Below are 13,211 nucleotides of genomic sequence, written 5' to 3' on the forward strand. Positions count from 1 at the left end.
CTTTTTTTTTTTTTTTTTTATATATAGGGTATTGCTGGTTTTAGGAAATGTATTTCTAAACTGAGCCCACCATCGTGGTGCAATTACTGAGTAAATCACATCCTAGATAGTCTTTGCTCTTTTTTTTCTCCCCGATAAAATAACATAGTTTAAATATCTTTTCCAGTGGTTTGTAGCCAGATGCAAAGTCAGCTAAAAAGATTTCTTCAGAAAGATTTCTTTTCTACATCATTATGTAAATAAAAGTAGCTGTTGTAAATACTGCAGAATTTTATGCCAGTCTTGAAAGCTGTGGCTTCTGTGTCCTGGTTCCTTCCCTCAGGAGCAGATGATGGCACTTTAGATGCTCACACATTCTTTATGGTCCAGAGCTGGATCAAGTGTGAACCAAATAACTAATTCAGTAACACCAGGACTTGAGAAAATGAACTGGTAAAAATAGTAACTATTTTTGGCAGAGTATGGCAGACCCTGTGTTTAAAGTAAAAAGGGAAAAAAAAAAAGTTACGGGTGTGTTTGTTGTTGAGTCCTCAAATGCTAATCCATATGTGGTCACTTGTATCTCTGAAGGGTTTGGGTTTTTCTTCTTTGACAGACTGATGTCTTGGTGTTGAGCTGCGATCTGATCACAGATGTTGATTTATATGAAGTTGTGGATCTCTTTCGGACGCATGATGCTACTCTTTCCATGTTGATGAAGAAAACTCATGAACCCACAGAAGTGGTACCAGGACAGAAAGGGAAAAAAAAGCCAGGTATGTAGATAGGAACATATATTTATTAATAAATGACAGAGAAACCACTGGTATGTATGATATGTTTAGTTATCAATCCCAAAGTAAAAGAAATAAAAAAGGTGCAGATACCTTCTTTTTCCTCAGATTGCCTGGTGGGGGTGTGACTTGTTTTTTTCCATCTCAGAATTAAGTATTAGACTCATGTAATCTTGTAGGCTCTGATCCAAAGCTCACAAGAGTTAAGGGAAAAGCTCCAGGTGACTTCAGTGAGTTTTGGATCAAACTCTAAATTTTTGCTACATATGAACATTAAAACCGTTAGGTTTTTCAAGAGCACTAAGCATCAGCCAAATTATAGCTGGGAATTCTATCACTGACTGTAGGGACCAGCATTAGGTGGGTGACAACTGCCTCTAGAAATTCTCCCCTCTCAGGGTATGTACTGAATTACTCTTCTGAGATCACATCCAGAAGCCTTTTGCTAGGCAAAACTCCCACTGATTTCAAGGACTTGGTTAGATGCTTATCTTGTCCCTCTTACCATAATATCTTAGTTAGTGCCTTGTAATCTTTAATGTATCTATTCTCACAACACTGCTGTAAGGCAGGGCAGGGCTATTATCCCCATTTTACTTATATGCTAAAAGTACTAAATACCATATAGTTGTTCCCATACCATACCTCTCATTTTCTTTTAATGATATCTGTTAAATTGCTGAGGCTTGATTATTGCCAGTTTAGTGGGTCCTGGTCCATGATTAAAGCTCAGAGGCATTACAGTAATATGAATAAGAAAGCATAGCTTCAAACTGTTTGAGAGGAGTGAAATGGAAGCCAACAGTTGGACTATGTGTGTGTCTGAAAGTGGAGGAAATGTGTTTTTAAAATGTGCTTAGACTCCGCATAAAAAGATTTTCTGGAGCAAAGTGTAAGGTTAGTAGGGCTGAAAGCATTTAGGAGTTGGACTTTCAACCAGCTCTAAATTCCCCTGTTTTTGAAAAGGCAATCTAAGTGATAATGGCACAAAAAACATTAACAAGAGCAGTACTACAGCAACAGAGTTGAGTATTCAGGAGTTATAAACTAATGGGTCTGTGGTTAAACATCATAGCACTGCCCAGTAAGTGAGCTCTGAGCACACAGGGTAGGGGTGAGGTGGTCTGTGAGGATAAACAAGATCATCTGAAGATTCTTTGCAAATGTAAACACGTCAGGATACACATGCATTCTTAATTTGCTTGTTTTTTAATGTCTGTGTGCTTGACTTTGCAGCATAACTCTTTCTACATCATTTGTTAAAATTTGTGTATGATTTCTCAGATCTGTAGAAAACCAAACTTGAAAACATTACAATTCCACTATGTGGAAGTGTTTTGACACCCACAGTGTTTTTCTGTGGGCCTGGATGCTAAGGTCTCCTACTCAGAACTACTCTACTTGAGCTATCATGAATAGCACTAGTAAGTCGATTTCTATGAACTGCCTCAGATGAGACATGAACCCTACCAGATCTTTTTTCAGTGATTTACTAAAATCAGGGGATTGCTGAGGGAGGAATTTTGGGGGGTGCTTCAGGTTCTGGAGAGGGACAGTAGATTTTAGGGAGCACCAGACCTCCTGACTTCCATTTCTACTAGAGTGATTGCACCCTACTCTGTCAACATCGTTCTGGCTCACCCCTTTCTCTTTTCCCATGCTGGCTTCTTGCCACCTCCAGCCTCCATTCTTATTTTCTTTGCCAAGTCTTCTCCTTCAAGGATCATTGTCAAGAGTCCAGCCTCTCTTTCTCTTACATTATTCTTTTCTTTCACTACCAGTCCCATCCCCTGTTCCAGTTCTGACTTCTCATCTCAACCTACTTTATTTATCTGCTCATAGTCACCTTTTTTTATTTTCTCCTGATTCCTATCTCTGTGGTCCAGTGTCCTTTGACAGACAGTCCCAATTACCACCAGTTTTCAGGGACTGTTTTCTTTCCCTTCCTGCCTGTCTTGCAGAATCCTCATTTTTATGCTTTTCCCCCTCACCCTTGTGAGCTTAGGAGTTTTATTTCCTTCTAAAAAACAGGTTGCAAAACCACAACAGATGAAGCTCTTTCCCCTGGAGCAGTCATCACAGCATGGCTGTGGAGGCTCATGGCTTGTGTGCTTTGCTTGTACCACCTGATGGTACAAAAGACCTTAGACAACACCTGCTATTCAATCAGTCCTAGGAGCTGAAGAACTGAAACAACCTTTCCTTAAGAATAAAATATGCAGAATTTTTTGCAGCAAAAAGTAGAAGTCTTGAAAGAGCATGTGAAACTGCAGTTTTTCAAACATTTAAAATGGAGTCTGATGGCAAAAAGTACATTCCTGATACATAGGCCAGCAGCACTTACTGAATGTTGTGCGTCTTCTCTGAAGAACTGGAATGCCAGAGCTTTTCAAGGGAAGGGCCACCTAGCCATTTAAGCTTAGGCTAAACACTTTATTTCTGTAGCCTTAGAAGTAGCTGAACTGGTTTTGCTCTAGTTTTCCAAATGCTCCTCTTAAGGCAGGTACCTGGCACTGAAAATTTCATCCCAAACAGTTAAAATTTGCTGAAGCTTATAAACATCTGAAGACAAGATACTAACATGAATGTATTGGGTAGTTTTTCATAGTATGTGGCACTATTAGCTCCTTCTCTAAACACATGTTTCTATGTACTTGCACTGTAATGTTCAAGTGTTAGTATTAGAAAATGGATCCTTAGTCATGACAAGCCACTAGACATATTTGCAGATTTGTTGTTTCACTGTTCCTACAAATTAATTCATTTTTTGGGGAACAACAAGACTTCTGTTTTGTATGTGTCATGGAATCTGATACAGAGTTGTTGCTTTTGGGATATTAATGAACATTCAAGAACTGTGATATGAGGAACAGTTTTTAAATTAGTATGAATTGCAGTGTTAAGCAGCTATAAATTCATACTGATGGTTTCCTGACATGCTTGACATAACTCAACTGCAAGCTAAAGAGTAAAGTTAATTGGCTTTTATATCTAGGGGGTCAATATTGACAGTAATAATCTCACTGGCTTTTTTAATTGATCAGTAAGAGGCATGTCAATTTAAAAAATCAAAACAAACAAACAAAACAAACCCCCCACAAAACCCAGAGTGCTAGTGAATGGTAGTAACCCAAATAAACAGTGTCAGGAATTCAGACACCCAGAATGAAGATGTGTGCTTAAAGATGACTTGCCACGGGATTGAATGGAAAAGTGCCTGAACTTTCTGTGTATAAAGAAAGGCAGAAAAGATGGGAATGGTGACTCTTTCCTGCTTGTTTTTCTTGTCTTGAAAGCAGCAGGCATGTCATCACTGGTATTCCCTGTGTTTGCCAGAAGACCTCTTGGTGGTCTTGCAGGCTGCATCATGTGAATTCTCTCCCTTTAATTGAAAGGGTGGGGATACTGAATCTTTAACAAAGGTGTCTTTTTCCCAAGTGTCAATTAATTATGTTTGATTAAAAAAATTTTAGAAAATCTGACTGAAAATTATTTCTTCTCATCGCTGAATTGCTCAACTTCCATTCTCTTGTAATGTCATGATTTCTTTGTCATTAAAGTCCTTAAAATTGATGGGGATCTAATTTCTAAGGTAATTAATAAATTGCAGTAGTTGTGTCAAATCATTATTTATCTATCATGAGGAGACAAAACACATCCTGCATTTCATTTTTAGTCTTTAAACAATTTTTTAGCTACCATCACTGCAGCTTTACCATTTTTCTCATACTTTCCTTGCAGGGGTATTGTAAACTAGTTATGTATTCATTCTTCCATTTATTTTTACTCACTAACTAATGCCAGCGTTATTTGAAACAACACTCTTGTATCTCTAGGTAATTTATTTTAGTAATATGTTCTGTCTTTTCTAAATTACAAAAGCGATGATATTTATTGCCAGTGTACAGGGAAAAACCTGACCTGTCATATGCTACAAAAAAAAATATAGCATGCTCACATGGTTTCACTGTCCATTTCTTCACCTACCCACAAAAGTAAGAGAAACGGGTTTGATGTCAGTCATGTACCTGGTCCTGTTTTCATCAAGTTTTCTTTTTCCCTTTTTTTACTGCCTAGATCTTTGCTATAGCAATGTAGTATGTTATGTTACTGTAACAATGGTCAGGAGATGGGCAGCCATGACCTGAACTTTGAGAAGTGTTGGTACCTTGACAGTGGAATAATCAATCTCGGTTGTGTTTCTAGGCTGTCATGAGACCCCAGTTAGGTGGCAGTAGCGATGGGTGATTAGCCCCTACTCTCAAATTTCATCACCCTCCTTAGCATGAGAATCAGCACTGCTTTCAAATCTTCTGAATTTTTACAGCAAGTGAGCTTTATCCTAATTGTACTTAATTTGTCATAGTGTTACATGTTCAGGTCTATTTTTATACTTCTTTGCTGTATGATTAATTTCTGAGAAGGGATGGGGGGATTTCTGAAGAGGGTATGCTTGCTTGATCACTTGGATCAAAGACTGCCAATAGAACTTTCAACAGCTATGTGGATTTGACTCTATTTTGATAGTGGTTATTGCTATGGTAACTCTGAAGGAACTGGTATAAGTAAAATAAGGGATAGGGCTGAACTAGGGAAAACAGAGTAAAAAATAGTTTGGCTGAGAAAAGATCTTAGAGAATTAACTACTTATAGAACGTGCTGTTAGGCGCTTGAATATTTGTCAATTTGGCCCTAAATAATAATATTTAGTGGGAGAAAAGCATTTTTGTTAAAACTGTACCATGGCATTCTTGTATAGCCTGTGTTCCTGTGAAGATCAGTATATGGTTGCTACCAGTGTGATGACTTTTACTACAAAGTGAAAGTTAAAATAAGCTACATTCAGTTGCTGTGGAAAACTTCAAAAACAAATGCTTTACATTTTGGTAGACCAAAGTCACCGCTGATGCACAGTCACCAATTGCAGATGGGAATTGCCACAATAATATATGTGACTATTAGGTATTCTCTCTGTTGGCAGTTTTATAAGTATTTAAACCAAGTTAACCTACCGAGAAACATCAGTGGTAAGAATCTTAGAATCTATACTTTTATGTGTGTTTGTGTATGTGATTTAGGTTTTCTATTGCTATCAGTATTTATCTGAAATAGTAGATCAGTTGCAAAGTAGTTATGTCTTAACTGAAATCATAATCCTCTCCAGACCACCTAATTCTAATGTGGAGTAATTTATGATGAGGAAGAAGCAGTTGGATTTTGAAGAACTCTGTTTGCCTTAGGTTTGTTGTGTAAATTCAGGTAGCAGGTTTTTTGAAGGGGGGAAAAAAAAAAAAAGAGAAGTAAAGCACAGCTCAAAGTGGAGTGTTGCATGTCAGGACCTGTAGTTGACATATTCATAAAAAGGATGTTTTGAATGTCATTATATGTATCAGCTACACTGACTGAAAAGTTGATAAATATTGTGGATAACTTCTGCAAATTCATTGATTTGCTGGGTTAGTCTGAAACCTAGTATTTCATATTTTGGGGGTGGTTGGTGGTCCCATTTGTCTTTCCAGCCTGCATTAAGACAGAGTTATATAATGATTGTGTTTGATTTTTCTACTTCAGTGGAGCAGCGTGACTTCATTGGAGTGGATGACACAGGAAAAAGATTGCTCTTCATGGCTAATGAAGCTGACTTGGATGAAGAACTTGTCATTAAAAGATCCATCCTTCAGAAGTAAGCTTATGAGTCCTTGTAATGGAAGCTGAACTTGAGATGGGGAAAACCAACTGTGGACTAGAAGTGATGGTTAAAGACAAAATAGGATGAGAAGGGAAGAGGAAAAGCAGCTTTTGCAATATTCAGGGAGCAGTATTTTATTATTCTTTACATCATTGCAACCAGTCAATAGGCTTGTCTGATACCTTCATTGTGAAAAATTCCGGGGAAGGAAAAGCAGTGAGTGAAAAGGTGACTCTCCTTGAAATGAAGCCAGTATCACTATAGTTCAGATACAGTTTGGATTCAGAGATTCAGAAGTGTGGTAGACCTATATGTCTGTAAAGGAAATGCTAATCTCATTGGCTGCGTCCCAAATGGTTTTATAGAGTATCTGAGAGAGGCTCTTAGAATTTCATGAAACTCCTCTGCATATAAGGCACAAAACCTCAGCTGTCTTTCCAGGCCCAAAAAGATTCATTAGAGAATCTCTGTTATATCCACCATTACACTGCACTGGGAACTTGGATGAATTTGTTAAATACACCAGGCTAGCTGAGCTTCCTGCACAGTGTAATTCATATCCATTAGTAGAAGAAGGAAAGATGGTGTGTTGCTCTTTATGCTTTTCCATACAGTGAATTTAGTCTTCTCAGACACACATTGTCTGCCCTGTTCAGTGGAAAGCTCTGCTGGCTCCTTGAGAGGACAGACAGTCAGACTTTCACTTCTGTGAGATTAGACACCTTTGGGGCAGCCATCTGAGAGCAGGGAAGTTCATCCATGTGGACCTTACAAGTCAAGGATGCGGACATTTGGGGTTTGCTCTCAGATAAATCTCTTCTGTGAAAATGGTTCTGGTGTATGCTGTAGGGCACAGCTAGGTGTAATCTTTCCCTGAACATCCCGCTATCAGATACGAGGGATGTGCTGTGTGCCCATGGAAAGATGACCCCCTTCTGCCCAAGTTGAAAGATTACCCTAGAAGGAGGGTGGTCAAGAGTGAGTCGTCTTAACTGCTGTGATGGAAAGAGCCTGTCCCAGCATGTCCCTACTTGCTCTCTTCTGTTTTTTTTTTCCCCGGACATGGCAGGGACTAAGCTGCAGGCAAGCCTACTATACATACACAGCAGCTGATCTGCATAGTGTAAGAAATTCAGCACTGTTGCATTCTGTGCTTTTGTGCAAAGACTAATAGATCTATTTTGGGCTAGGGAGGAATATTTATCTACTGTTAGTGATGGGCTTGTCTCTGTGGCTTTCTCCTAGCTCTAGTGGGTGGCTATGGTATAATGACTTAAAAATTGCTGTAACGTGTGATCTTAGTTGACCTCTGATTTTACAGGTTCATCTAACCAGAGGATTTTCATTCCTGTTACCCTATGGCTAAATTAATCAAATCAGGCTTTATTCTGCAGGCCACACTTGCCTTCAAGAGCACCTGTTCAGTTACATTGTCTTCAGCAGATCTTCTTGAGCATTACTGTTTGGGATTTAGTAAATGTAGTGATGGGATAAAAATCTGTATGTCTCCTTTTTTACATTTCCATATGCATAGCTATGAAAGTTAATATTAACTTTCATAGCCATCCTCCAAGTAAAACCCATAGACGATAGGATACTCTAGGAGCACAAAGAGAGAAGACCTAACTGTTAAAAAGAAAGAAAAAAAAGAAAAAGGTGCTTTGAAGAATCAGGCAGAAACATTGGGCCAGTATCCACCTGGGTAAGCCTCTGACATTGAAACTGCCTGCTGTGGATGCTCATGTGCTCTCTCTTTTACAGCCGCCATCTTGGAGAAGCTCTGAGGGAAGCAAAACAGTATATGGAAATTGTCAAATATTTTCAAATGAGGCAATTCCAGGGCAGCAACAACTGTGGGAGCTCTAGGAAGACAAAGTGTTGGCAGCTACTGATGTTTTAACCACTGTGTTGTCTAGACCTGCTCAAGCCCTGACTTTCTCATGTGAGAAACAAAAGTGACGCTTAAACAATCTTTGAAGTCTTTTTTTTAATACATCATAGTAAAACAAGGAGGGGGAAAAAAAAGAGCAAGCCCAATCTTGTTTTATTCATGGATCACTTGAAGTGACTGACTTTCAGCTACCATGTTGGCTGTTTCTTGATCTCTGGACTTTGTTTTGATGAAATAACAGACTTTGTGGCAAGATGGAAGAATTTCCAGTACAGTCATTTGTTCCTCTGTAAAATACAATAGACATCTTGAGGGTGTTGCTTTTGTTTGTTTTGCTTTTAATGGTCCCTTTGAAGGGCTACAGTGGTCTTGTTATATGAACTCTAGAACTCCTTCAGTGCTTGTTTTGCTCTTTTTTTATTTTCTTTTTCTCTTCCTTTTTAAGGAGAGGGATGGAAGGAGGGACAGGGAGGGAGTGGTGAAAGGAATGGGAAGAGGGAAGATGAACTTTTCTTTAAAGCTAGGAATCTTGTTACTGGTAAAAATCTAGGTCCCATACAGAAATGGTTCAAAGGACCTTTGGCTTCCCCTCCTCACAGGAGGGAAGTTGTGTTGACAAAACATCCAAAGCTGTAGAACGCTAATTTAAATCCTTGAAGAAAAACCTTTTTCCTGACCTTTGCCTTCTTCCTATCATTGGATTTCACGCTCTTCACTTTCCTGCCATAAAAGAGCAGCTGGTGGGGAGGGACGGGGGAAAACACATATTTTCCTGAGTACCTGTTGAGTATTAAATATTTATTTGCTCTTGACTCAGGCATTTTGTAATAACGGAAGTGTTACAGAATGAAACATTTTAATAGGATTTCTAAGTTCATGGTGTAACCTGTTATTCTCTTTCTCAGTTTGATTAGGATTTCTTTTCCAGATTTGTTGTTTTGATTTGGTTTTGGGGTTTTGTGAGTTGTGGATAGCCATTTTGGTTTTGAGAATGCCTCTCCTTGTTACACCACAGGAAAGATTCTGGACTTTGCTCCTTTGCTTGCCAGAGCAGGCCTGAAAAATTGTCCAGCTGTTAAAATTGTCCTTTTTTTTTTTTTTCCTTCCTGTACTGTTAATCACCCTGATGACAAGAGTCCCGCAGGTAGCATCCTCCCTCCAGTAAACAAGTGCAAAACAGTAACAAATACATCCATCCAGGCATGTTTTGGTGTGCATCAGGATGGGCCAGGAGACAAATTTATTGGTGGTGCCTAGAGAGACTAATGCTGCTGGGGAAAGCATTTTCAAGGAAATGATTCCCTGTTTGGGTAATGGGAGCTTATAAAAAGCCATGAACAGCCTGTGTGTGTCATTCACTTTGGCAAATAGCTGCAAGATGAGATACTAAAATGAAAGAAATACAGTTTGGGGAAGCTTCGCTGCTAGCTTAGGGCCCTTTGAAGGGAAAAAAGATAAAGTTATGTGCTCATCCCTGGAGCCTGCTTTTGCCGGTGACATCTCTCTGACTTGGGTCTTGGCAGGATGAAGGAGTGAGGAAATGATGAGAATTCCATGGCTGCTGCCTTTGCTTTCAGGGGGGGTAAAGGTATTTGTTTTCAAAGCACGATTACAATGGACGGGGAGCTTTTTGCTCCACCTCTGATATTTATGGTCATGCAAAGTGAGACAGTAAAAGACACCTGTTGGAGCAGGTCTAAATTTGGAGCATTTCCTTTTAAGATCTTGTGGGCCTTGTAAGGGTGAGTTCAGCCTTCGTGGGTGTTCTGTCTGCACAGGCGCAGGTGCAGGGCTTCTCCTGGAGAATATGTTAATAAATCACTGTGACAATTCCAGCTACTTATTACCTCATGTGCTTCAGACAGAAAGGAATACCTCATCTATAAATATATACAGTACTAACATTAGTAACCTTGAAGTAACAATACAGATCTGTTTTTAAGATATTTTAATAAAAAGAGGGGGGTGAGGTGGGGGAGTTTTTTCTTCCTTTTCCCCTTGCATCATGAGAGTAAAAATGAATGGTGTAATATAATTTTAAAAGTCAGCGTTGCCAAGTGGGTAGGTAATAGGAGTTCAGGAATAGCTTTGATACACTTGATTTCCTTTCTATTGCCTTGGGATATTGCCTTTTTTTTTTTTTTCCACTGATAATTTGTTTTAAATAAGTGGATCATATATAAACACACTGCAACTTCCTTAGTGTTTCTGTTCTCTAAAACTGCACTCCTTAGGAAATTGGCATCTCTGAAATACTCTGCCACTCCTATGGTGTTTTTTGTTTTTTTCCTTTCAAAATTTCCTTCCATGAGAGAGGTCGAGAATAACACTGGTAGAGGTCCACTGTGTAAAGCATCCTCAACTAGGTCATGGGCAGATGTCCTCTTCTAGATCCAGTTGTGCAGGTGAAGGGGGCCACCATCTCCAGCTTGCCTCCAGCTGGATATATGGTCGAGTACTTCATAAGCCACATGTCAAAATGAGTTGCATTACTTTTAATAGATTAAACAGCAGGACTTTGATAACTTGTTTCTTTTTACTTTGTGCTTTACTTTTACTTGTGGGGAGTGGTCCCCACAAGGTGCCACTGGCAGGGAAGGCAGGGATACAATAACCTAACTCAGTAGGAAAACCATGAGGAGCAACTCAGAGCAGACCAGGGCGCCAAAACTCTGCTGGGCTCAGCTGTCTACAGGATGAATGTAAATGTATTAGCTCTGGTGGTGTTCCTGTGTGGGAAAAATCAGTAGTTTTCACTGTTAGCAAACTCTTGTTACTAAGTTTCCTTTGCATTCAAGTGATATTTTGAGGAATGCCATGGAAAGGTGTTGACTATTTTTTTTTTTTTTCTCTAAAATGTGACTTTAGTGATGCATAGATCTTCATGTCTTCCCTGTTATTCCAGATCTGCTCTTTTCATAAATAAAAATAAAATTTTCTGACAAGCATCCAGAAAATAAGTTCTTTTTGGCTCCTCCATCTCAAAAATAGAAATTGTATGTGTTGATTTAGGTAATAATCCTTTTGCAGATGCACAAGCCGGAAAAGAATCTGGTTCCCCTTCCCAGAACTGAATTGGTTTCACAGTACTAGTAGGAATTTAGAAAGTTGTAAAAAGTTATTTTATCCAGTAAAGCAAGCGGATCTGACTGAATCAAAACAGGGGAACTAGGTCTATTGAATAAGAGGGTGTGATTTTTACACACTAACTTCTCAGACTATAACCACACTTTAAAAATGTTGGTGTAGCTTTAATCATATTTCTTTACAAAAGAGGGTTCTGCTGAACATTTCAAAAAAGATACTGGTTTGTGAGTTGTTTGAGCCATGAGTTGGGAGTAGATGTTCTCAAGATGCACTTGAAGGTCTTCCATCCTGTTTAGAAGTTTCTCAGTTCACTAGGAGTAGCTGCTGTGACTAAAAGGCATTAATTTTCACAGAAAGTTTGCCCTTTTTATTATGCCTTTAAACTTTGCTCAACTTACTTTGCTTTTCTCTAAATATGTTGGGGACGAGTGTAGCCTGTAACTTCAGAAATCCAGTATTTTAAAAATGATTTATTGTTTCTAAAATGGATGTAGCCAAATGTAAGGAAACCATTTTAATTTGGTGCTTTTATTATACTTTTACAATAAACATGAACATACTATCAAAGCAGATAGTGAGATGTTGACTTGATATTTTAAAGAACATACCGCTATTACTGATTTTAATACTATTGCTTCCATGGGATTTTATTGTTTTGCTGCTGTCATGTTATTTTATCCATTCATTGTGGGGGGTTGAAAGGAATGTACAGCATATCCAGGTCCTATTTATAAAAGAAAGGTCACGTCTTGTCTTGACAGCTTGTACAGGTAAGAGGTCATGAATCTTAGAATCTGGGATATTAGCAGGAACTTCTATTGAGTGTAGCTATAGAAAGACTTACTGGCAAAAGATGTAATTTTACTGCAAGATTCTTGCCAGTGTTACAGTATGCATAAGACTAAAAGCAGAGAGCGTGAGGCTCAGCATTTGGTTTTAAATCGTCAGTAAATGTATGTTGCATGGATTGTCATTAGTCATTTGTCTGTCTGCTGTGGTCTCAGACCAGCACTTAGCCCATGATTCGGTTTTACTTTTCAGAGGTTTCAAAGGAGGAAGGGATGACTGTATTGCTTGGATGCCCTCAAGTCCATGTGACTTAGTAAATGCAGTGCTCCAGATGAGTCATCAGGTTGGACAACACTGAAGTTGAATCTCATTGTTCCTCTAAGTTAGGCTTGGGTCTTGAAAAGATGACAAATGGTCTGTTCGTTTTAGAAAGATGTCTTAATACTTTAATACAGTTGCCACTGTATTTTTTAGCAGGGCTGTGAGTTATTTTATTTCAGAGTTGATGGGAACTGTAGCCATCACTGGTGGGTTTTGCAACATATTTCGCCCAGTTGATCCAGATGTAACCTGTATGATCTGAAGATTCCTCTGAATATTCTGGTTAGGGGAGATATTCAAAATGATCAATTATTTGCTTTCAACATATCTTTTTAGCATGTATTCAGTATAGCTGCCTGTTGAAATCTTAAGGTTTCAGCTTGTGTCCAGTGATCCCAGAATGACCAGTACGTGACAGAGGGGCACAGACTCCTTATTGTGTGGTTGGGATGGCACAGAGAGAAAAAAAGCCAAAGGTCAGAGGAGTTATCCCTACTTGTGTGAGCGCTGTCAGGCTCTCCCCTACCACATGTCCACCATGTGTTCCTCATCAGCGGGATGTGGAACTCCATGACGCAGAGCAGACTGGAATGTGGAGTTAGTTAACACCCGCCGTTGGGGAATTTATCAGCCAATGTGGAATATGGGGGGGGGGGGGGGG

General features: G+C 39.1%; 1 protein-coding gene across 1 annotated transcript in view; it reads left to right on the forward strand.

The window, feature by feature from the left end:
• The window catches only part of EIF2B3 (eukaryotic translation initiation factor 2B subunit gamma), a 129,061-nt gene that overhangs the window by 46,274 nt on the left and 69,576 nt on the right, over window positions 1-13,211 (forward strand). Inside the window, exons 6-7 of the mRNA XM_026854061.1 lie at window positions 596-755; window positions 6,345-6,456. Coding sequence (XP_026709862.1) covers window positions 596-755; window positions 6,345-6,456 — 272 coding nt within the window. The remainder of the gene's footprint in view (window positions 1-595; window positions 756-6,344; window positions 6,457-13,211) is intronic.

Source organism: Athene cunicularia, assembly GCF_003259725.1.
Source record: "Athene cunicularia isolate RWA chromosome 8 unlocalized genomic scaffold, athCun1 chr8_part1, whole genome shotgun sequence".
Taxonomy (NCBI): Eukaryota; Metazoa; Chordata; class Aves; order Strigiformes; family Strigidae; genus Athene; species Athene cunicularia.